At 35.4% G+C, this 23,195-nt stretch overlaps 4 protein-coding genes and 1 long non-coding RNA gene across 6 annotated transcripts; 1 reads left to right on the plus strand and 4 right to left on the minus strand.

Moving 5' to 3' along the window:
* The first annotated feature begins 504 nt into the window (after positions 1-504).
* Positions 505-3,088, plus strand: LOC125608578. The gene is made up of 2 exons (XM_048778993.1): positions 505-1,066; positions 2,940-3,088. Exons 1-2 carry the CDS (start codon positions 505-507, stop codon positions 3,086-3,088), a joined length of 711 nt encoding a protein of 236 aa, XP_048634950.1.
* A 340-nt stretch (positions 3,089-3,428) lies between these two features.
* On the minus strand, positions 3,429-6,133 carry LOC125608936 (aspartyl protease APCB1-like). 2 transcript variants are annotated; one of them, XM_048779594.1, is made up of 9 exons: positions 5,435-6,133; positions 5,222-5,333; positions 4,890-5,119; positions 4,569-4,808; positions 4,348-4,492; positions 4,169-4,254; positions 3,973-4,087; positions 3,822-3,894; positions 3,429-3,738 (listed from the first exon to the last, which is right to left on the minus strand). In XM_048779594.1, exons 1-9 carry the CDS (start codon positions 5,971-5,973, stop codon positions 3,629-3,631), a joined length of 1,650 nt encoding a protein of 549 aa, XP_048635551.1. In that variant the 5' UTR covers positions 5,974-6,133; the 3' UTR covers positions 3,429-3,628. The 2 variants fall into 2 exon arrangements, with proteins under 2 accessions (XP_048635551.1, XP_048635552.1); XM_048779595.1 differs by having other exon boundaries at positions 5,401-5,513.
* Positions 6,134-7,472: 1,339 nt separating this feature from the next.
* Positions 7,473-9,281, minus strand: LOC125608579 (ATP-dependent DNA helicase pif1-like). The gene has a single exon (XM_048778994.1). It carries the CDS (start codon positions 9,279-9,281, stop codon positions 7,473-7,475), a length of 1,809 nt encoding a protein of 602 aa, XP_048634951.1.
* A 6-nt stretch (positions 9,282-9,287) lies between these two features.
* LOC125608580 lies at positions 9,288-11,780 on the minus strand. Its single transcript, XM_048778995.1, has one exon. It carries the CDS (start codon positions 11,778-11,780, stop codon positions 9,288-9,290), a length of 2,493 nt encoding a protein of 830 aa, XP_048634952.1.
* Positions 11,781-17,451: 5,671 nt separating this feature from the next.
* LOC125608937 lies at positions 17,452-18,310 on the minus strand. The gene is made up of 3 exons (XR_007339497.1): positions 18,045-18,310; positions 17,890-17,980; positions 17,452-17,827 (listed from the first exon to the last, which is right to left on the minus strand). It is a non-coding gene; the product is annotated as an uncharacterized LOC125608937 (long non-coding RNA).
* Positions 18,311-23,195: the final 4,885 nt, after the last annotated feature.

Below are 23,195 nucleotides of genomic sequence, written 5' to 3' on the forward strand. Positions count from 1 at the left end.
CCCTTTCATTCACTTCTCAACCATCACCACGATTTTTCTCAACCATCAGCACTCGCAACTATCACCACACCTTCATACACTCCTCAACCATCAGCACTTGAATTGATTCTCCACACTTGCGTTGTTCCTTGCATTCAACCAAAAGAAATCAATCCTCAATCCGTAGAGGTTAGTAATGTTTTATAAGTTTTTCAAAAAAGTTGGAAATAAGTGATGGAAAATATATACTAAATTTAAACTAAATTTAAACTAATAAGTTAAATGTTAATAAGTTTATAAATGTAATGTACTTGTAAGTTATATGTTATTAAGTTTATAAAAAAATTAAGTTATGGAAATTTAAACTAATATTTTTAAATTTAAGAAAAAAAATGATAAAAGACAACACTACATACCATATATACAAGGAAATAAGTTTATAAAAAATTTAAGTTATGGAAATTTAAACTAATAATGTACTTATAAATCCCTTTTGCCTTTTATAGGAAGTAAATTGCTTCAACAATGTCTTCCTCATCAAGTGATGAAGTAGATGAGTATTTAGAAGAAATGGTCGACGAAGTTGTTGATAATTTCATCGATTCAGTAGTTGATGGTCAAGCTAACAACCCGAAGAGACGAGCTTATATCGAAAGAAATCGGGAACGCGGACACAGTCAACTATTGACCGACTATTTCAACGAAAATCCCACATACCCACCGGAAATGTTTAGGAGGCGTTTTCGAATGAACAAGTCATTGTTCCTTCGCATTGTCGATCGCCTAAGTACTGAAGTGCCATACTTTCAGCAAAGAAAAAATGCTCACGGAAGGTTCGGGCTATCTGCACTTCAAAAGTGTACGGCAGCTATACGTATGCTGGCATACGGTCAATCGGGAGATACATATGACGAGTATCTCCGACTTGGTGAAAGTACGGCACGTTTATGTTTGGAAAATTTCACTGCTGGGATAATACAATTGTTTGGACCGGAGTATTTACGAAGACCTAATGAGGATGATCTTCAACGATTACTCGATATTGGAGAGGTACGGGGGTTCCCAGGGATGATTGGCAGCATCGACTGTATGCACTGGGAGTGGAAAAACTGTCCAACGGCTTGGAAAGGTCAGTACACACGTGGTTCAGGAAAGCCGACAATTGTCTTAGAAGCTGTTGCATCACAAGATCTTTGGATATGGCACGCTTTTTTCGGATTACCAGGTACCCTCAACGATATCAATGTTCTTGATCGGTCACCAGTTTTTGATGATATTTTACAAGGTCGAGCACCAAAAGTGAAGTTCAAGGTCAACAACCACACTTATCGTATGGCTTACTACCTTACTGACGGAATTTATCCAAATTGGTCAACATTTATCCAATCCATCCCACTCCCTCAAGGTCCTAAAGCAGAGCTATTTGCCGAACGTCAAGAATCCACCAGAAAAGATGTCGAACGGGCTTTTGGAGTATTGCAATCAAGGTTCGCAATAGTTAAAAACCCAGCTCTACTATGGGACAAGGAAAAGATAGGAATGATTATGAGAAGTTGTGTCATATTGCACAATATGATAGTAGAGAACGAACGAGACGGATATACCCAAATTGATACATCTGAGTTCGAGTCAGGAGAGTCAAGCAGAAGTTCCAAGGTGAAAACGAGAACAAGTTTTAATATCGGTAATATGTTAGGCGTTCGCAATGAAGTTCGGGATTCAGAGAAACATCATCTTTTGAAAGCGGATTTAGTTGAAAATGTATGGAAAAAGTTTGGTAATGTAGATGAATAATCTTTCTATGTTCATTAATATTCTTAATGTATTTGAATATTTTTAATGTATTGAATAAAAAGTTTTCAAATATTTTTTTTTTAAAAAAAATATTATTTTATTCCTATGAACCCCTTTTTCAGGTTCACTAATGCAGACACACAAACGATAGAAGTTCATCACTATTCATGGTCCCACTAAAAAATATTAAAAAAATCCTATGAACCCCAAGAGGGGGTTCATTGATGCGGATGTAAATAACTATACTTTTGGCTCGATCTAGTTCTAGATTCAGCTCTTCATCGATTTGCGTGTCTCTTCAAGTTTGTCATTTTTAAATCTTTTCTTTTGTTTCTGTCGAGCTAGTAGTAGGGAGTTTCACAGCTCGGGTTATCTAGTGAAATGAGTTTGCTGTATCGTCCTCTTCTTTAGGGAGATTCATGGCATTACTTGTGGTATCTTTGTGGGGTTCCTAAGTTCTTCTTGTGCATCTTGCATCGTACTTATCCTCTAAGTCATTCTCTTCTTCTAAAACATTTATTACTTATATTTTAATTAAAACATTAGGAAATAAACTCCTTTATTTACCATTTTTATTGGTTACCAAGTGTCATTAGGATTTAACAATTTCAATAACAAATAGATTAACATATAAGACCACATCATGGGAAGAAATATGCATTCATATACTTTCATACACATAATATTTCTAATAACTAGGAGAAGATGAACCTTGTGCAGAACTTCATGGAAGAAGAAGCTAGAGTCTGGTATCAGTTCTCAGTCCAACAAAGAATTTGAATTTTGGATTTTGGCGCATTGTATGTTGAGAACAAGTTTAAGCTAAGATTTGTGGTGAGTTTTTTTTGAGAAGCAGATATTGAAGTGGCTCACACAAGATTCACAACACTACCGCCGTGGTTGCTATGCAGTTTACAACAAATTCACTACCAGTGGAGGAAGCAAAGAAAAATCAAATCCCAGCACGTCAAGTACAGACATCATAAACTTGAACAGTAACAAAGTGTTATGCAACACGAGGTAAGTCACTGCAAAAGCAGGACTTCCGAGTAATGCAGAAACGTATAGGTGTCGTTGTGAAATACTCTGTTAAGCACAAATGGAAGTCTAAGTCACAGCAAAAGCTGTTGGCATTTTATAGACATGATGTCAATCTTGTTCTGCAGCAAAATCCATTTCCAGTGATGCGTGGCTTGAGGATTTTTGTGTGGTTGTTGGCCGTGACAGCAAACCTTCAGCATTTGGTCTCAATTTTTATAGCTCAATCTTGGGGATACGCTTGGTCATGCTCTGGTCGAAGGAGGAAGTGAGATAATGATGACGTAGAGTTTGAGAGAGGCAAAGACTCTGATTGGAATGAAGGGTTTGCTGTTAAAAGAAGCTGAAGCTTTAAATATTATCTATCGTTCTCTTTCATGGTTTATGCATTTAGAACTGGAGATTAGTGTGAGATCTTGAGGCGATTCTCTCATGGGGGATTCGTATTGAGAAGTTGATCGGATAATCCGATATCTTCTTGAGACTACTCTGGTTTTAGTTGTATCTTTGATCAGTAATACGAGACTACAGCAATTGGAGAAGACGTTGAGGTTGAGTATATAGGTATCAGTCTTAACAGTGCACACGCATGAAGAAAGCTATACAATAGTGGTGACTTAATTTAAGTTCGCAGGGTCGTTATAAAAAGTAAAAACTGTAAATCAATTTAGCCAAAGGCCCAAAGTACATAATTGAATTAGATACAGATCAAAACATGAGTAATCTTTTCTTTCCTATGTTACAACATTACACCTACTACATACACTATATATCAAACACTCGCTTGGTGTCGGGATGTAAGAATTATGGATGTTCCTCAACGTACATTGAAATCAGAATCACGAGGCCGAACGCAGTCTGATCTCATCCATCCGATTCTCCGCTTTACATTGTCGTACACGATCAGGTGTCCACGCATCGACACGTCTACAGAAAACAAAAACAAAAGATATTTCAATGTTCGATTATTACGAGATTCTGATTAATATAATTATGTCTTTTGATTTTACCTCCAAGAATAATGGTGGATCCATCATGAACACTGCTTCCATCTAATATCCCAAGACATACGTTTCCTTTGTTCTGCATCAAAAGTGTGTACGAAACTCAAATAAACAAAAGCCAAATCATAATCGTGAGAGCATTAACTAAAACGCTTACGCTTATGATCAAGTAATCCTCTGGCTGAAGCACAAGTTTTCTTGATATGATCCACCATTTGCTCCCTATTTGCAGAGTTATTGGTCTAAAGAACCGTTTAACATCCGACAAGGAACTGCATATCAAAACACCAACAGTTAACCTTTAAAGATATGAAATTGGATACTTTTTTGTTAAAATAAGTTCTGAAAACTACCTGATCACGAAGTCAGCTCGCCAACAGATAGGCAGTGTTTTGTCTGATTCGTCAAGTGTTAGTCCCAACCCAGAAACTTCTTTAAGCTTTTCACCAACGAACACAATAACAAAATCATTGACCAGAAGAAGAGTTTAATCTAAAAAGTATTTATTGGTATTCATAATGTGATAGCTTACTGATTTGACCAGGTGAGAGTAAGCCTTGTTAGGGAAGTATGTATAAGAGCTTCCTGTGTCAAATAAGACTTTGCCTACTCTGCCGTCTGAGCTAAGCATACTATTCCCGTAGCTAACTTTCGAAACTTGCATCTGATAAACTTCCCTGAAAGATCCCAGAAATGCAAATATTGATTGTTTGACTATGTGAATGATTGAAAACTTTTGGGAATTATACTTACAAGTGAGAATGGTGAAGCATAGGAACCCATGTGATTCCGTGAGAGGGAACCAAATCACTTCCCATGATGATATACCCTTCACCGTTTAGATCAGAGGGAAGGCAGTGGCCAATCACATTGCTGATGATACCTCGGCTTGCAAGTTGAGAAGGCAAGCTAATTTGAGCTCTGCTTAGACCGAGGATCCCGTCTGTTTTAACCAGAGTGTTTAACAGCAGCCCTTGCTGATCATATCCACACCTTAAAGTTCCAGTCACAAAAATGATATTTCCGTAAGAAAGTCACAAATAGTTTAAAAAAAAAAAGGGAGTAAATGGTTACCCGAAAACAATATCCAAGTCGGCAACAGAGCCGTTGTGGAGATTGATATGAAACTCATCTTTGGTGAGAACTCCAAGGGAAGAGCTAAAATCAGCATACTCAATCTCGTAGTCACATTGCTCACAATCCTCACAATGTTGTGTCATTTGATTCTTTTGAACTTCTACACATAAGGACTCCGCGGATCTCACTAACATACCTTTTCTTGGTGTATATAGTTGATTTGCTCCCTAAATACCCACCACCAAATCAAGAATGTTCATCAGCACTTTCACACATACTAATACTATTCTCCTAAAAATCTTTAAAAAAAAAGAAAACAGGATCTTTACCTTAGCGCAGCTCCTACAAGGAGCGTCACACTGGACCCAAGTCAAGTCACTTCCAGTATCGATGTCAAGATAGAAATAGTGTTTTCCAACAAGAATCCGTGTGAAGTAAAGCCTGCAATAAAAAAATTTAAAAAAACGAAAAAAGGTTTCGTTACTTGGGCTGTAAGTAACAAAACAACATTTTACATTTCAATACAATGAATGCTCTATTACCCATTAGGATAGACATCTCCAGCAACGGGAAGAATCGTAGTGGAGGAGTCAAAAGAAGCAGCGAGAGCAGAAAAATCATCGTTGACTTTCACCAGCTCTTGATCGGTTGACTCCACAAGGATTCCAGTTTTTAGTACATCCACAACTTCCGCTAACTTCCGGTCTGGAATCGCGCGGGCACCCAGTTTGTGGTACACGGGGAAGACAAACGACGACGTTTCGCGGCGATTGGGTTCATCGTCACGATCCCTCTCATCATCATAAACCCTAAACATCTGAACGGTGTTGGGGAAAACAGAGGCGTAGAAAGCAACCGCGAGAAGCGAAATAGCGATAAGGCTCAGCACTAGCCTCGGCGAGCCCGTGGAGAGATCCGAGAGCCAGAATCCGGGATCCGGGGGGCCGGGTTGAAAAGTCGGGTTTGGTGGGTCAGTGAGGGTGAAGGCAGAGATAGTTTTGCCTTGGGAAGGATCATCGGAAGGTGGGAGAGTGATTATGACTACGGCATGGGCTCGCTGGTCGTCAGGTTGTGGCTCCATTCTCCGACAAATTGATTTTAGGGAGATTTCGATCGAGAATTGAAATGGCAGAGTAGGACTAGGAGGGATGTGGTCAAGAGTCAAGAGGCGTTCTCAACAAGCCTATGCGAAGTTGCGAGGAAGGAGAGAGAGAGAGGTCTGTTGTTTTTTACTAATATTTGAATATTATTAAATCATATTTGATCTTCTTTTTCTTTTGTCAACCACTTAAACCCTATTTGAAAGATACTAATTACTTCAAAAATATTAGTATATAATTTACTTTGAGTTCTTTTTAACCTTATAAATTAAGTGAGTGAAAAATTTAACAGAAGATACTCTCCCTCTTTTTATATATATAATTAAGAACACTAGGTCAGTTCCCGGGCTACGCCCGGGTTATTTTCTAAGAAAATTTTGATCCTAAATATTATATTAGATGTAGGTATTGTTTGTTTGAACACCAAAAAGTGTGTTGGTAATCATTTTTTTTGTTTGAGTTGGAAGGATTGTGTGTTATAATAAGTCTGAAAATTTGTGTATATCGAGTTTACGGAAATGTTTAAAAGCCAAAAAAGCTGTAAGTAAAGTAGATAATGGAGGAAGCGGATTAAGTCTTTCGCAGATAAGATTTTTTTGAGGGTCATGAGAAAGAAAGGACCTGAAATTGGATAAGAATAGTAGTCAGAATACGTTTAGTTGAATATAGTGGTATTGATATTTATATTAAAAGTTTTGTACCTGGCGTAGGTGGGGTAAACCCATGTGTAAGTCTCTTCTTTATTGGCTTGTATCATCGCTTGGTCGATATTTTCGAGGTTGTTAATCTGTGAATATAATATGTTATCAGATTTCTGAAAAAGATGGGAGTAAAAAATAAATTATTTAAATTACCTGTCTCGGGATGAAGGCCTTTGAATATTTCTTTGTAAACTATGTTCTTCACTTTCAGCTGGTGTGGATCTTCAGTTTTGATGATCGTTAATCCTGCTTTGCTTGTGACACGGGAGAGGGCCACGTAAAGTTGACCATGAGAAAAGACTGGCTTAGGCAGGTATAAGATGACCTCTTTTAAGCTTTAGCCTTGGCTTTTGTTGATTGTCATTGCGTAGCACAATCTGATAGGAAATTGCCGCCGACGTAATGTGAACGGTAATTTCGTTTCATCATACAAAAGCACAATTATTGGGATCAAGACCTCATCTCCAATGTGGGATCCAGTGATGATCTCGGCCTTCAGAACGCGTTCACCAACGTGGGTTAGGATCATCCGAGTACCGTTGCATAATCCTTTTTTCTGATTAATGTTTCTGAGAAGCATAACTGGGGCACCAACTTTCAGAGTAAGTTTGTGCGAAGGCAAACCCGAGAATTCCAATGAGTTAAGATACTCAATGTGTAAGAATAGTAGTCAGAATACGTTTAGTTGAATATAGTGGTATTGATATTTATATTAAAAGTTTTGTACCTGGCGTAGGTGGGGTAAACCCATGTGTAAGTCTCTTCTTTATTGGCTTGTATCATCGCTTGGTCGATATTTTCGAGGTTGTTAATCTGTGAATATAATATGTTATCAGATTTCTGAAAAAGATGGGAGTAAAAAATAAATTATTTAAATTACCTGTCTCGGGATGAAGGCCTTTGAATATTTCTTTGTAAACTATGTTCTTCACTTTCAGCTGGTGTGGATCTTCAGTTTTGATGATCGTTAATCCTGCTTTGCTTGTGACACGGGAGAGGGCCACGTAAAGTTGACCATGAGAAAAGACTGGCTTAGGCAGGTATAAGATGACCTCTTTTAAGCTTTGGCCTTGGCTTTTGTTGATTGTCATTGCGTAGCACAATCTGATAGGAAATTGCCGCCGACGTAATGTGAACGGTAATTTCGTTTCATCATACAAAAGCACAATTATTGGGATCAAGACCTCATCTCCAATGTGGGATCCAGTGATGATCTCGGCCTTCAGAACGCGTTCACCAACGTGGGTTAGGATCATCCGAGTACCGTTGCATAATCCTTTTTTCTGATTAATGTTTCTGAGAAGCATAACTGGGGCACCAACTTTCAGAGTAAGTTTGTGCGAAGGCAAACCCGAGAATTCCAATGAGTTAAGATACTCAATGGAGTATAGTGTATCATTTTGATCTGATGTAGTATCTGATAACTCAAAGCTGTCTGAGCTGTAGTAATCTCTTGATACCCCGTCGGTTTGTGAGATGGTATAAGTATTGATTTCATCAACGGTTTCGTTACGGGGTGTGAGGATAGCTTTATCGGTGTAGGAAGTCTTGGATTTCATAGGGCTGCTGATTTGTCCATATGCAGCATCAACAACTTCTTTCAATGGGTCAACAAAACTCTGACAAATCAATGAGTCATCGATATCTATGAGTTGGTCATGGTACCCATCCCCCTCATATTCTTGTTCTTCTCCTAGACGACCTTCCCCGACTCTGAGAAGCCATTCAGAAAACTCTTTCTCATCCTGATTGACTCGCATATTTGTTTTCAAAGAGAACTTGTGGCAGCTATTCCATAGATATGAATGGCTTATCGAAGCTAGTACAGTATCAGCTCTTCTACCTTGCGGAATGACTGGTAGGATCTGTCTGAAATCACCACCTAACATAACTGTTTTGCCACCAAAAGGCTGATTCTTTGCGGGTGGATTTTTGATAGACAGAATATCCTTCAACGACTTGTCTAATGCTTCGAAAGCATGTTTGTGTGTCATCGGTGCCTCATCCCAAATTATGAGGTCTGTTTCCTCAATTAACTCAGCAAGCATTGTACCTGGTTTGATGTTGCAAAGCTTATCTTCGTCGAGCTTCAATGGAATATTGAAGCGAGAGTGAGCTGTTCTCCCGTTTGGTAGTAGCAATGCGGCTATTCCCGAAGAAGCAACCGGTAGAACAATTTGTTTTCTTGACCGAAGTCTGGATATAATAGTCTGGTATAGGAATGTTTTTCCTGTGCCCCCTGCGCCATATACAAAGAAAAGTTTTCCTTCTTTCTTGTCAACCGAGTCTAAGACTGATTCATAGATTGCAAGTTGCTCAACATTGAGCAATTTGTATTGCTTGTCATGTCTTAGTGTTTCCTCCGCAACATCGTAATCCATTTCTTGGTTCCACAAACTGTTCCCCAGTTCCTTTAGCAAAACAGGATTGATCTTCGGCATATCCTTAAAATCGTTTAAGGAGCGATCTTGCATGCGCATCAGCTTTTCAACTTCTATCAATGTGTATTGCTCCAGGGTACTATCGTCCAGTTCCAGATTCGCGTGGCCTAAGATCCTTTGCCTCTTGTGAAGTATGTCCTCGCTCATTGATTTTCATGAGTGTTCCCATAGTCCTTTAGGGCTTGCGACGAAGCAGTTGTTTAGGAATGTGACAAACATATCACGAAGCTGGTATGGGCTGGCCGTTCGAGCACCCTCCGACATACTCTCGAGCCATTCAACATCGTCGTCCAAAAGGCCTCGTGCTTGGCAAACTGATTTGAAGTCCGGGTATTTCACGTCGTTGTATGTTTTTAGCTCGTCGTAACTTCTAGGACCCTTAATCTTATTAATGAGGACCCTCAGGTAGTATCGATCGCCTGCCGAAGGATGGACAGCTACGACTCGGCCAATTGTTTTTCCTCTCTTACGCTCAGTCCACACTTTAGCACTGTTGTTCCAGACAAAAAATTCAGGAATCTGCACATATGTCAGTGTCCGGGCAAACGCTGACCTTCTGCATAAAACCATCCACTCTGTGAACATCGTCTTCTCGATACCCGGTTTGTGGATTACCCGACCGAGGTTGTCTGTTGATTTAACCGTAATATTATGTTCGCCTTCCAAGTGAATGATAAGCTTTTCAACTGACGGCTTTCTTTTGTGTATGTGGAATGCGAAAGTCCGCCACATAGACTCACAAGCTGATAAATATCGGGCTTCAATGTAGTCTTGGATCTCATTGCGTTGCCTTAGGACTTTCTCCTTTGATCCTCCGGATCCTGTCGCGTCGGATGTAGTTGCTGTATTTCCTTTCTCAATAACAGCGGTTGCTCGGTCAACGCCCTTGGTTATGTACTTGAATAAGTATTTCACCGCGCTTGTCCGATTACACCATTCAACATTAATATGAGCTTCGTACTTCTTCAGAAGGTTAATGTTATGAGGCACGACGAAAGTGTTGTCTAGTACAGCTCCAGCCTTTACTGTACACGGATCTTTGTTTCGGCGTCGACGATATAACACATACCCGGATTTGTCAATCGAAGTGTTGTCGTTATTCGGCCGAGGATACTTTTTCGTGCACACATTGTTTTCCATACATGGTGACTTCGGATTGAAGTGTCCACATGGACCGTGGATCATGTGTTTCGTGACTAAGTCGTAAGCAGCTGGGTCTTCCTCTTTGTTGGGGAGCTCGGCCGAAATTATTTCATCCACTTCTTCTGCACTTGGTGTTCTGGTAGAATTTCCTAACCACAATAATATATGTGCATGAGGGAGGCCTCTTTTTTGAAACTCTATTCGGTGGAGAGCTGCCTTATATGGCTTGAAAAAAGTGCCTGCTTTGAAATCCTTGAGCAGTTGATCTAGCTTCATCTTAAAAACCCGACATTCAATATCCGGTCTATCATTAGGAGAATCTCCACCGTATTTCTGAAGATGTTCTTTAATCTCGCTCCAGTTTGGATTGGCCGTCATCGTGATAAACAAATCTGGATTGCCGAATTCTCTGCAAATAGCCATAGCATCGTGGTATTTCTCAACCAAGTACCGGGGGCCTCCGGTGAAACTTGGGGGCAGTATAAATCTCTGGCCAATAATTTTAGCATCAGTGTCACCTTTACTTACAGCATCAAGGACATTGCTGTAGAGCTCAGCCCGCAAGATTTCTTGGTTATTTCTCGCCCACCTCAGTCGGTCTTCTTCAATCGCTGTGTAAACGTCCACAATAAACTGATGGAGGAGACGACCGCCTTTAATCAACGTCATTCCTTGGTTAGGACGTGTTTGGATTAGAGAAGCGTAGTATTGACGGATGGTCACGAATTGCCTTGTTCTTGAAGTGCCTGTCTCAAGATGCAGGGGAATTTCTGGGTGAAACCCGTATTCACCATACGGAAACAAAAGAGGGTATTGGAGGCTCATATATAGAGGGTGATCGTCACGTATCTGCTGCAGAGTGTCAGATTGAAACTGAACCACTATATCTCGTTCTCCAATTGTTGATGTTATATCCCCCACGATAAGACCTGCCACCTCGCTTGTAGTTGGAAGATCATATTCTTTCCCCTTCCCTTTATCTTGGACTAACCTAATAGTAAACTCTGACCCAACGCTTTCGTAGTGGTCTCGTGCACGACGAAAGATCTTTGCCAGACAATTGTTCTCGTCAATCATCTCGATGAGGAGGGCTAACGTTGGCTCATCGAGGTTACCTTCTGCTGAGGTTTGCCCCATCGCGTTTAGGCGGTTTTTGAGTTCGTTAGCCGTGTCAAATATGTAAAGCTGGAGATATTCTGGGAGACAGCCTTGTCGTGGTATGAGCGAGCCAATTCTGTGGTGGGTTTGACCTTGGATCCGTATAGTATAAGGACCAGGTGCGTGGACGACACTATAATCCATTTTCATTCCAACGGATGTAAAAGCAAGGACAGAATTATAGACTCGGATTGTATCTCGAAACCATCTGGCTTGAAGAAGTTTTTCTAACAGGGCTGGCGGCTGGTTGATCGGTGGAAGCTTGATTTGGCCATGGTTACAGCAAAGGGTGAAAGTTGGTTCACCTGTTCGTGGGTCTGTAGCAGTGCTTTCAGAAGTCCACATTAATGCACCACATTTTGAGCATGGTACGATTCAGTTTTCATCAAGTCGGGATGTGGAACCTTTTTCTGGAAAATGTTTATTACGAATTGTTAAATCATAGTTTTTTGAAATTTTAAGAGTTTAACAGAGGGTTAGAAATTATTATTTTTTATATTTTGGCAAAAAAGTTTTTTATTTGTTTTCTTTGGTATTTTTTGTTTTTTTTTAAAAAAAATTATTTGTTAAAATGAATTAGTTTTGAAAATTGAATTAGTTGATTTTTAGAAACACCATTACGCTGAAAAATATATTTGAGAAATATATATATATATATATATATATATATTTCTGGGAAACTATAGGGGCTTAAGTAGTATGCACCTTTCTTTTTTGGTTGAGTGCGACGCGTTCCTTGTGGATTTGGTGGAGCATTTGTATCTATATAGAAACAACGTAAATTTGAATCAGAAATGTAATAAATCGAATTAGATTTTATCAGCCATTATGCGTACCCCGTGACGATGCCGACGTTCGTTTGGATAGCAAAATGGCCTTTCTCATATTACGTGCATTTTTCTGCTTGACTATTAAGATTAATAGTGGTTAGGTTAAAAGAATATAGCATGATAGATACACATTTTAGGATTATTTCTTACTGTAAGAGTCGCAGTTATCACATCCACCTGTTAAAATAAGTCTGGGAAGTTAGGTTGTTTGATGAATAAGTTTGGTTTAAGATATAATAATATGATCCATATATACTTACAGTCGTAATATGTTGGTTTGAATGATGGTCGGTCATTTACCAGATGAACTGAAAATGTACACAGTTTAATCATTGGGATAAGACAATTTGTCTTAGGATTAGATAGTTTGGGTAGTAAATATATACCTTTTGGTTTATTAAGTGATCCACGTGGTCGGCCTCGCTTCCTCTTTTGCGTGGATCCTCCTGTAGTTTTGATAATGTTATTTTCTTGGTTATATTAAGTTATATATTATAGTTATGATTAAAATTTAAAGTAGAAGGTAATAAAGTATCTAGATTAGTTATTTTCTGTTATATTAAAGTAATATTAGTCATCAGGTTAGATTTTGGGTATATAAATCTATAAGTTTGGTTTATTAAGTGATCCACGTGGTCGGCCTCGCTTCCTCTTTTGCGTGGATCCTCCTGTAGTTTTGATAATGTTATTTTCTTGGTTATATTAAGTAATATATTATAGTTATGATTAAAATTTAAAGTAAAAGGTAATAAAGTATCTAGACAGAATTTTGAAATGTTCTAATTAAAATAAAATAATTGTGGGTCATTAGGTTTTTCCAATTTAAAATTATTAGTATCCCTTTAAATATAGGATTAATCCAATTTCATAATGAAAACATAATACACTGTTTCGTGTATAGTACTATTCTAATTTGATATCTTTACGTGATACACGTTTTTATTTATACGTATTAATTTATGTACTTCTATATTCTTTTGTTCTACTCTCAATGTAACTATGATCTAAATAAACTAATAACAATAGTAATGGGTAGAATAAATAGCTAGGAAATGGTAATATGGTTCCCAAAATAAATAGATTTTGGAAATGGGCTTAAAAGTGATGGTGATGTTCATATATTTTTATTTTTATTTTTGGTTTACAATAACTGTTGTATTTGTAGTATTTAAAATAAATTGATTTGCAAAGTTAATCTTTCCAGCTATAATAGAAATCATAATAGCAAGTATTTTAAAAATATTCCGAACTAAAATAATATATAGGTGGGTCTTAATTTTTTTTAATTACAAATTCTATTTTTTTTACGTGTAATAGTTGAGAACTGACAGTTGAATAACGTTTTAGAACATTAATTTAATCTATCTTTAATCTACTAAATTCTATTTTTCAAAATCTTTAATCTACTATTAACATAATATATTTTTTATCCAATTATTATTTTGATGTTACAAAATATTGATTTAGTTTTATTTGTATTTTAATTTTTAATAATTTAGGTTCTGTTTATTTAATTTTAAAATTATCAAGAATATAATATATTTGTAAGTATTTTTTAAATATATCCAAATATGATGTCTTATTTTTATGTGAAATTTCATCTTTCATTATTCCTTTTTCTTGCCAAAATATGGTTAATGATATATTATAAATACAGAAAATATAGAAACCTTATTGTACGGATTTGGTCTCGAGTTCAAAAATAAATTAATGTGTCTGTTATTTAAAAATTTTAAACAGAATATTGAATTTTATGTTTAAAAACATTAAGTGTGTAATAACATGTGATTTCAAATATAATATTTTTTATTCAAATAAACTTGGAAGGTTTGCTTCGGGGTTCCACCTGTAGATCTTTTTTGATGTGAGATTCGCTGAGATATAAGTGGTATGTCACTCATTGTTGAGGTATTTGTGTGGGGTGAAGTCTTTGTCGAAATGTGGTAAATAAAGTGAGTTTAAATATATGATTTTTTTGTCTTTTAACGTTGGTGTGAATGAGCATTTATTACTGAATGTTAATTTTATGAGTTTTTTTATTTAAAGTGTTTCAGTTTCGCTGGAATTTATATGTTAGCGGAAGTTTTTAAGACAATGTATCTAAGTTTTTGTTTTGGAATCAAAAAATTGTATAGTTGTATTTCTCTCTTTGGATCTTTCCATCCTCTTATAATAATTTGAGAACATAAAATTATCAAAGAAATCTCTTTGGATTTAATAACGATCGTAATTTTGGGTTTGCCAAAATAATCTGTTAGGAAATGAAAAAAACTAACTACCATAATACACTAAGTTTATCTATATTTTTTTGTTTAAAAATCTTTATAATTTAATAATACTTGGGAAGATAATTGAGGTTATTTGATTTAGTGAGCATATAATTCTTTTAATGTTGGTTTTAATGAGCATTTATAGATGGATGTTAATTTTTTTGACTTATTTGTGAAGGTTGATTTGATCTTTATAATAACGTAATACTGTTTTGGTGATGTTAGTATATTTTAAATATTATCTTTGGTTTATAATAACTGTTGTATTTGTAGTATTAGTAATAATTTGATTTGGGATGTTAATCTTTTCAGCTATAATAGAGATATTAATAGCATGTTTTTTAAAAAAGATTTCGAACTAAAATAATATATATGGGGCTGTCTTAATTTTCTATAAATATGAATCATAGTATCACTTTAAAACCCACTTTCCTAATTAAAACCCGACACGTCTTTATTTATACATAATAATAATAATAATTCTTTACGGATGCAATTCAATTATAATTATTATTATTTCTTTTTCAATTAAAAATTTAAAACAGGGGAAACAATTATTAGATAAGATAATGGATTTATTGTGTATTAAGCAAGTACTGCTCTACAATATGGGCAAGTTAAGGTTTTTTCAACCCAGTTCGAGATGCAGTGATGATGATAGGTATGATTACAACTCAAGGAGTTGATATCCAGTTCGGTGCCAAACTCTTCCCAACAGATTGGACATATGTCATTTCTTTCGCTAGGAATTGTATCCCTTCGATTATCCCGTAGCTCGATGAGATAAACATCCAGGTCAATTCTGCGGATAGCGTCTGGATTAAGATCATTTATTTTAACAATTATATCAAAATCAATATTGGTGGGATTATTGAGTGTTGGGATATTGCGTGCGGCAACGGCGGAAGCCTCCTCGATTATCTCAGTAATCGTGTCAAAATCGATCTCGTGGTAACCAAGCATAAACTCCATATTGCTTGCTGTTTCGTGTGTTAGATAACCACTACTTGTTGTCTTCATGTCAATAGAGATCACGATCTTCGTTTGTTGTGTATTTCGTCTCTTTATATTCATGGTGATGCTTCTTTTTGGAGATGTCAGACTTTGTGAAGTTTTGTGGCGTACAATCCAAGAAATTAGACTCATGTTTAGATTTTAGTGGAGTTGTCTAGATTTTTGGATGAGTTGTAAATAGATACATGATGCATGGGGTTAAATAGTTGAAAGTATGTAAGTTTTTTAATATAACATTAATATAGGTTGAATAGAAAATAAGTTACATATTATAAAACTTTTCCTGGTCTTAGGAAGTTATGGGTTATGAATTATAATTATTAAAGAAAGATGTTTCAACTTGGACAGTTGTAAAAAAAATTTCGAAAATACAACTTGATAACATTTTAAAACATATTTGAAAGATGTGGTTGAACATTGTTCGTAGGATATTTATTAATATGTTAAACAAAAATAAATATGTTATAACTAACTTATGTAAAATTCCATACATATTTTCAGAATCTTTCAAATAAAAAAAATCAGACATAAAGGTATCATGACTTCTTTTTTAATAGATTATATATAAATAAACCATATAAATTTTTGAATAATCATATAATGAAAAGCAAAGGCTAATACAATTTATAAACATACAAATAAGAATAGAAACTCAGTATTGATCCTAACCAAAATTTAGATCATTAAGAATCTAAAATTTTCATATACTCAGAACTTGAATTGTTTTTTTACAAAAAAATTTAAAAAATGAACTCAAATGAGTAAAGATGAGGAATTGGATTATAACTAAGAATTAATTAGTTTATGATAATTCTATTTTATTTTAGATATTGAAAACAACAAAGTTTAATTTAAATAGCTTCTTATCTCGAATAAGTTCAGCAAAAGAAAAAGTACTCCAATAACCTATTTAAAATATAAACACCCCATTTTCAAAAAACGAAGCATACTTAATAATATTTTTAACGTGTAATAGTTGAAAAGTTACAGTTGAATATCGTGCTAGAATATTATTTAATATATGTAATGGTCAAACTTTAATTGTATTAAAAGAATTTGGAGTTTTGTAATATTACATAAATTAGAGGTCTTTAAAACCTATAATAGCATTTATGGATGGATGTTAATATTTTGACTTGTTTGTTTTTGTTGACTTGATCTATGTGCACTCGCCTGACTGAGGAAATCGTGGCCAGGTCAGGGTGAGTGAATTCTATTTGTGAACTAAGAAAAGTTTTTAGTATAATATCTTTACCAAATCTTAATTATATAATGCTTTTGTAACTGCTTAATATGGGAGGAAGATGATTTTTGTAAAAAGTAGAGACTGGAATCAAAAATAGTACAGTTATATTTTCTCTCTTTGAAGCTTTCATACCAAAAAAAAAAAAAGCTTTCCCATATTTGTATAATAATGGGAAATTTAAGTTTTATGAAGATTTTTTTCCCCCTGAATTTAATGTTTTTATCTATATTTTTTGTGTTTTGCTGTAAGTCCTGAATTTGATTTAGTATTTAAATAATATAATACAATATAAACTTATCTAATCTTACATATACTAAAGTAACATAAATAGAGTGTTTTTAGCCTGTCCACGTCGATTTTCCATTTATTCTCCAATTTTATCTCCAAACGACCACATATTTATAGTGGACTTCTTATTCACTCTGATCATGCCTTACTGCTCACTAACTTGCATGGCTGAGCACGGATATGTATTTAATTTGGTTTATTTATCATCTTTAGCATAAATTAACTAATTATTGTAAAAAATATTTGTTTTAGTTTTAGAATTTAGATTATTTTATTTAAAAAGATCAAAATCTCATCTTGGATAAGTTCACGAAAATAAAGGAAAGCAATCATAAATAAAGTTTAATGAAAACAAATCTAGGTATCAAGTTCTTTGAGAGAGAGAATAATAATCCGGATTATGAATGAAGGAAGATCACTCTGTGCTGCATGTTTTTGCATAATCTCTAATTCGCCTTTTGAAATGCTTTATGTAATCAATTGATTTGTTGAAGTAGAAACTGTTGCTGGTGATGAATGGAGTATAAGTTTGCCTGCAAATATTGGATATTGTTTTTATGTTGATAAGAAAAATATTCATATATGTATTATTTTTGATGTGTTAAATTGAAATATGTACCTTGGATTAGTTTAGGAATTACGCTTGTGATGATCATAACTTTAAATTTTCTATTCTTCTTGCTTTGTAGGATGCTAAAATCTGCTGCTTGCTGGTCGCACAATATGAGTTTAACAATCGTTGACCTGAGGTAGATGTGGTATGAAGATAATAATTATTTTGTTAAAAACTATTGTGTAAGACTAACCTGTTCAGTCGTAGGCCAATCGTAGCATCAATATTGAGTTCTGGGTGGTTAAGTTTTATTTTTTGTATTATGACTATCTGTCCCACGACGTCTGCACATTGATTTTAAAATAAATATACATATTTATTTAACTAATATTGGAATGACATACTTACCTGGTAAGTATGTGGGTGTACTGGCTAACCGCAATAGATTTGTGTATCTCTGAGGTGACAAACTGTGAACTGGGAACATCGGACCATCAAGTGTAACATTCAATGCTGTTGTCCTTTGGCCGATCTGAATATAGTACGGCAGTTGGGTGAGCTTCCGTTGTCGGGAATTATGTATGACATAAAATCTCGAAAACTCATAACTATCTCCTTCAGTTAAGTTTTTTGAATCATTCGGCTGAATGTCTCCGGTGACCCGACCTTCTAATAGTTGTCCCTGGGTGTGAAAAATATTTTGTAGGGCCGAACCAATTAGGAAGCAGTGAGTAGTTTAATCAAATATGGTGGATTGGGAAATATATAGATATTTGTATATATATATATATATATATATATATAGAAGTTTAGAAAAGGCTTACGTTGTGGTCGTAGCACATGAAGCCGATGGAAGTTCGAGTACTATCGGTTTGGGTTTTTTGATGTCCCAAACATTTCTTATACATACGATGATAGGACGAATTGAAATCCCTTCTTGAAGTTGGTGGATTTTTGAGGAATGTGTTGCATGGAAGATGTCACTAAAAGATATACGATTAAAAATTGTAATAAGATACAATATAGGTAGTTAAATATTGTTACGAAAATGTTTTTATTTTTTATATTTATGTTACTGTTTATGTTATTTTTTAATAACCGAAATATATAAAACATTATTGTACGGATTTGGTCTCGAGCTCAGACAGAAATTAGTTTTCTGTATATTTAAAAATTTAAATTAGAATATTGAGTTTTATGTTAAACATATTAACTGTGTATAATAACTTTTATACAAAATGGCATAATAAAAATGAAGACAAAAGGATATTAGAATTCAGAATTCAATTGACTTTTTTTTATTTTTCGAAAGTTTGGCATCAAAGATTGCTTTCTCTGCAAATAGGATAACTTATGTTTCTGCAAAGCCACTGATCAATGCAAGGGAAATGGAAACTGTGGCCGCATGTAATAGTACAAAGATTGTTGTGTTGGTTGTAATTTCCGAAGCAAACAATACACATCTCGTGGTTGGGTTTGTTTCAGGGTTTCCACCTGTAGATCTTCTTTGATGCGAGATTCTATGAGATATAAGTGGTATGTCACTCATTGTTGAGGTAATTGTGTGGGGTGAAGTCTTTGTCGAAATGTGGTAATAGGGTGGGTTTAAATATATAATTTTTTGTCTTTAAACGTTGGTGTGAATGAGCATTTATTCCTGAATGTTAATTTTATAAGTTTCTTGTGATGGTTAGTTTATTTTCTTTCAGCTTAAATTTTAACTGAGATTTATAAGCAAACTATGAATAGTTAATATATGTTTTAGATTAGCAACAATTACTTGATTTTTTTATGAAACAACATATTAAAAGCCATTAAATATATTGACTATATAATTGTTCTTCTTATCATAAGAAATAAGTCCAAGTAAAAACTAACGTAACTTCATTATAAGAATTGACGGTATTATTTAGTCTTTAAAAAACTCCAGTATTGATTCCTAACCATAAAAAGTAGATCATTATAAACTTAACACATGTCACATTTAAACAGGTAGCGCAATAACTAAACTAAACATAGTAAAAACAAATCTTCTTCTTTTTTTGAATCTCATAATTTGTAAACTCTATATTATAAGAGTCACACTCGACTTTGCATCTCTAAAGCTTGTTAATCTATAAGGCATGCACAACCGTTGCATTTTTTATTTTCCAGCATTCCTCTTAAAATATTAAAGTGTATCTTTGTCTAAAAATAAAAATTTAAATTAGGAAACTATCTATAAATATTATATTAAATTTTATTTTAAAGTTACGTTAAACATTTGATTAACCTTTGTCTCAATATGTATGTATATCTTGGTTTATGGCCTAAGAAATACAATAATATAATCTAGCGACATATGCATATACCGACGACCATCCTATAAGGCGATTTTAGGATGATTATAGATATGATATTTTACCTGCAGTTTGCGAAGGGGGTGGAAGAGGTGGCTGCTCCATTCCTTATATATTTCTAACCTTATAATGAAACTGATTAGCAGTTAGATTGATGGATTAAGATTTGTATATTCTTGGTCGATTTAAAAAGTCTTACCTTCCACAGTACGTTGAGTCTAGCGTTGACTAAAGATGGGAAATAGGAAGCTTGGTTGCAGCAGCTTTAGGGGATGCTTCAAAACGGAGAAAAGAAAGCTTGGTTTACCGGGCAGCAGCCAAAGGGGAGAGATAGGGAGAAATAATCGCGTTTGATGTGATTTAGGTAAAATCGAATTATTTGGCTGATTAAAAAATGAGAAGATATATTCTCGATTAAAAAAATCGTGTTTGATATGGTTTAGGTATTGCTTGATTACTTGATTGATTCTTTTTCATAATCGGTACTAAATTTATGCCTTCAACAATTTTATGGAAAGTAGAGTAATTACGTAGATTGGAAAACACGTTTTTATCCAAATAAAATATGAACTTGAAAACCTCCTTTTTTTCCTAAAATGTTGCTTTCATTACAGACATTTTTCAAAAAAAACAAAAGTTCGTTAAAAAATGATTTTCAAAATCGGTATTGATTGACCTGTTTGTCACAAAGCTATATTTCTAAACACCTAAACAAACAGAGTTATAAGCCTTAAGAAGTAGAATATGATAATCAAAACATAAGCATTCAGAGTATATAAAAAACTTTAGAGAATTGAAAGAAATCATAAGTCAATAACAGAGAGAGCAAAAAAAAAAAAAAAAGTTTAAACGTAATCCCATGCAAGACATAATACGACACACGTAACATCTACACCCCACGCTTAAGGCGTTTTGCTTTGCCCATCTCATCAATGTCACCATTGCTCTTACTTCCTTCTGCCGAATCCCCACTGATTTTGGAAGCTTCACACCACCTTTGTTCCAGTCTCAAATCCTCCTCCAAGGTTGTCGGGTTGTAGTTTCCTCCCGAAGCTTCTGTGACTGGTGGAGATTCCATAGGGAGAATCTTGGTCACAGTCAAAGATCGAGACTTGCCATCTAAGTTGTGCTGTGTAACTTTTACACAAAAGTTATGTTTCTGACCGATAGTGCTAATTAAAGCTTCCGGGAAAGGCACCTCTTGAGTAACTCCTTGGTCTCCATTAGCCTGACATTCAAGATTATCAATATTCAATTCTTACGTGAAGACCAATATAGAGAGTACCAACACTAAGAGTTCCGAGTGATGAAACTTACCTCAAAATAGCTGCTGACTAACTCGGCTGCATGCTTCCCGGTTAACTCAAAACCAGCATCACCAAGCAGAACAAAAACAGCTTGCTCACTGTTGTCATAGACAGATATCTGTGCACGTACCTGCCATGAGAAATTAATAAGCTAATACCATTCAAATTGTTATTGAGAATTGAGAAGTGAGTTAGAATAAATACTGTGGTACTCCTGATATGTTGACTTTCCCACATTTTGAACACATCAAAGAAGTTGGGCCTTTCGTAGCCTTAGTATGGCAACCACTGCACGATATGTAATACCAGGTGAACCATGGACCACATCATCAATCGTAGCCGTGCACTCAAAAAAAGCCTCCTACACAGCAAAGCTCTATAAGACTCACAATTTTTAATAAATGACTAGTAAGAAATAAGTAGACCAATTCGTACCTTATTAGATCCATCCCTGATGTAGGAGAATATTTTCCTATGGTCAGTGTCTCCCTTTTAGTAACCACTTCTGCATTAACCAACTCAGCACTCTGTGGGTTAGAGCCCAACCTGAGACAGAGTAGTAACATTTTGATCCATTCATTCATTGATATGGGATGAGGCAGCTATAGATTAAATATAAAAATGTAAATATATATAGATTTACCAGCTAAGTAGTCGACCGTAGGTTGGACGTCGCAGTCCATAAAGACACGTGAGGAGGACATTGTAGTCAGTGCAAGAGTACCTGTTGTATTAAGCAACACCCATTTAAAGACCACCAAGAGTAGATTACTAATTGTAAGAAAGTTTTCTAAAGTTAGAAACTGAAACCTCCGAGACTCTTGGTGTTAACGGTCCGTCACCAATAACACGGTGGGGGTGCGTTCGTATGATTTGAATTTTTGCAGAAGTCTCTTGCAGCCTGGTCCCAAGGTAGAGCTTCACCACAGGTCCACTGCAAAATATTGTCACTAAATGGTTAATAAGTAGACAGACAAAGTTTTAAGAAATAATAATTCACCTACTCGTATGACTGGCATGAACCAACACATGCCTCGCCCTAGCTATTTCCACTTCATCAAGAACTGGGGTCCCGTGAGACACTGACCATTAACCAGCTTCATGTGCCCAAGAACATCTATACCATTAATCAGTAAGCGTGTAAGTAAGAAGACTAAATATGGAAAGCATTTCACAATTTCATAGAAATAACCAGACAAGAAACTCAACCAGCTACCAGATCCTAACCAAACTATCCTACAATAAAAAAAAAAAAAAATACCAAACACTGAGTGTAGTAAAAAATCCTCCTCAGGGTACAAACGAAATTAGTAAATCTTATTTGTATCTTATTTGTAATTAGAGATCAACCGTAAAGAAAGAGTAGTCGCACTAAAATCTACTTTTCCATGAGCAAACAAAACCACACACGATAGCACTGTAAGCAAAATTCTAGATTAATCATCAACCATTGCAACTCATAGATGGTGTGTGTGATAACAGAGATTACCGTAGAGGTCTCCTTTGCTATCACAGCCAGCTTGAAATTCCTCAAAGGAATGAAAACGGATCTGTCCTTTTCTCAAAAGGAGTGGGACTGTCTTCAAGAACAGAGAGCTCCGAGGTTCCATGAGAACGACACCGTCACAGCATGATCAGAAACCCGATACATGGTTTTGTTGCTTGATCCATAAAAATTGTTTGAGCTTGTAAAGCGATCCAGGCTTCATTTTAGACAATGTCTCTCAATACGGCTTGGCGAAATGAATCCTTGGATAACAGATCCTGCGAGAAAATACAGTACCATTAATAGTTTTTTTTTTTCTGTAAAAACTAAGGACAGTGTAAAATTAACTATATAAATCAGCTCTAAAACAAATTCAATACTATCGAATATGGTAAACCAAGAAACGTATCGATATAAATCAGGAGAT

Source organism: Brassica napus, chromosome A5, assembly GCF_020379485.1.
Source record: "Brassica napus cultivar Da-Ae chromosome A5, Da-Ae, whole genome shotgun sequence".
NCBI classification, from domain to species: domain Eukaryota; kingdom Viridiplantae; phylum Streptophyta; class Magnoliopsida; order Brassicales; family Brassicaceae; genus Brassica; species Brassica napus.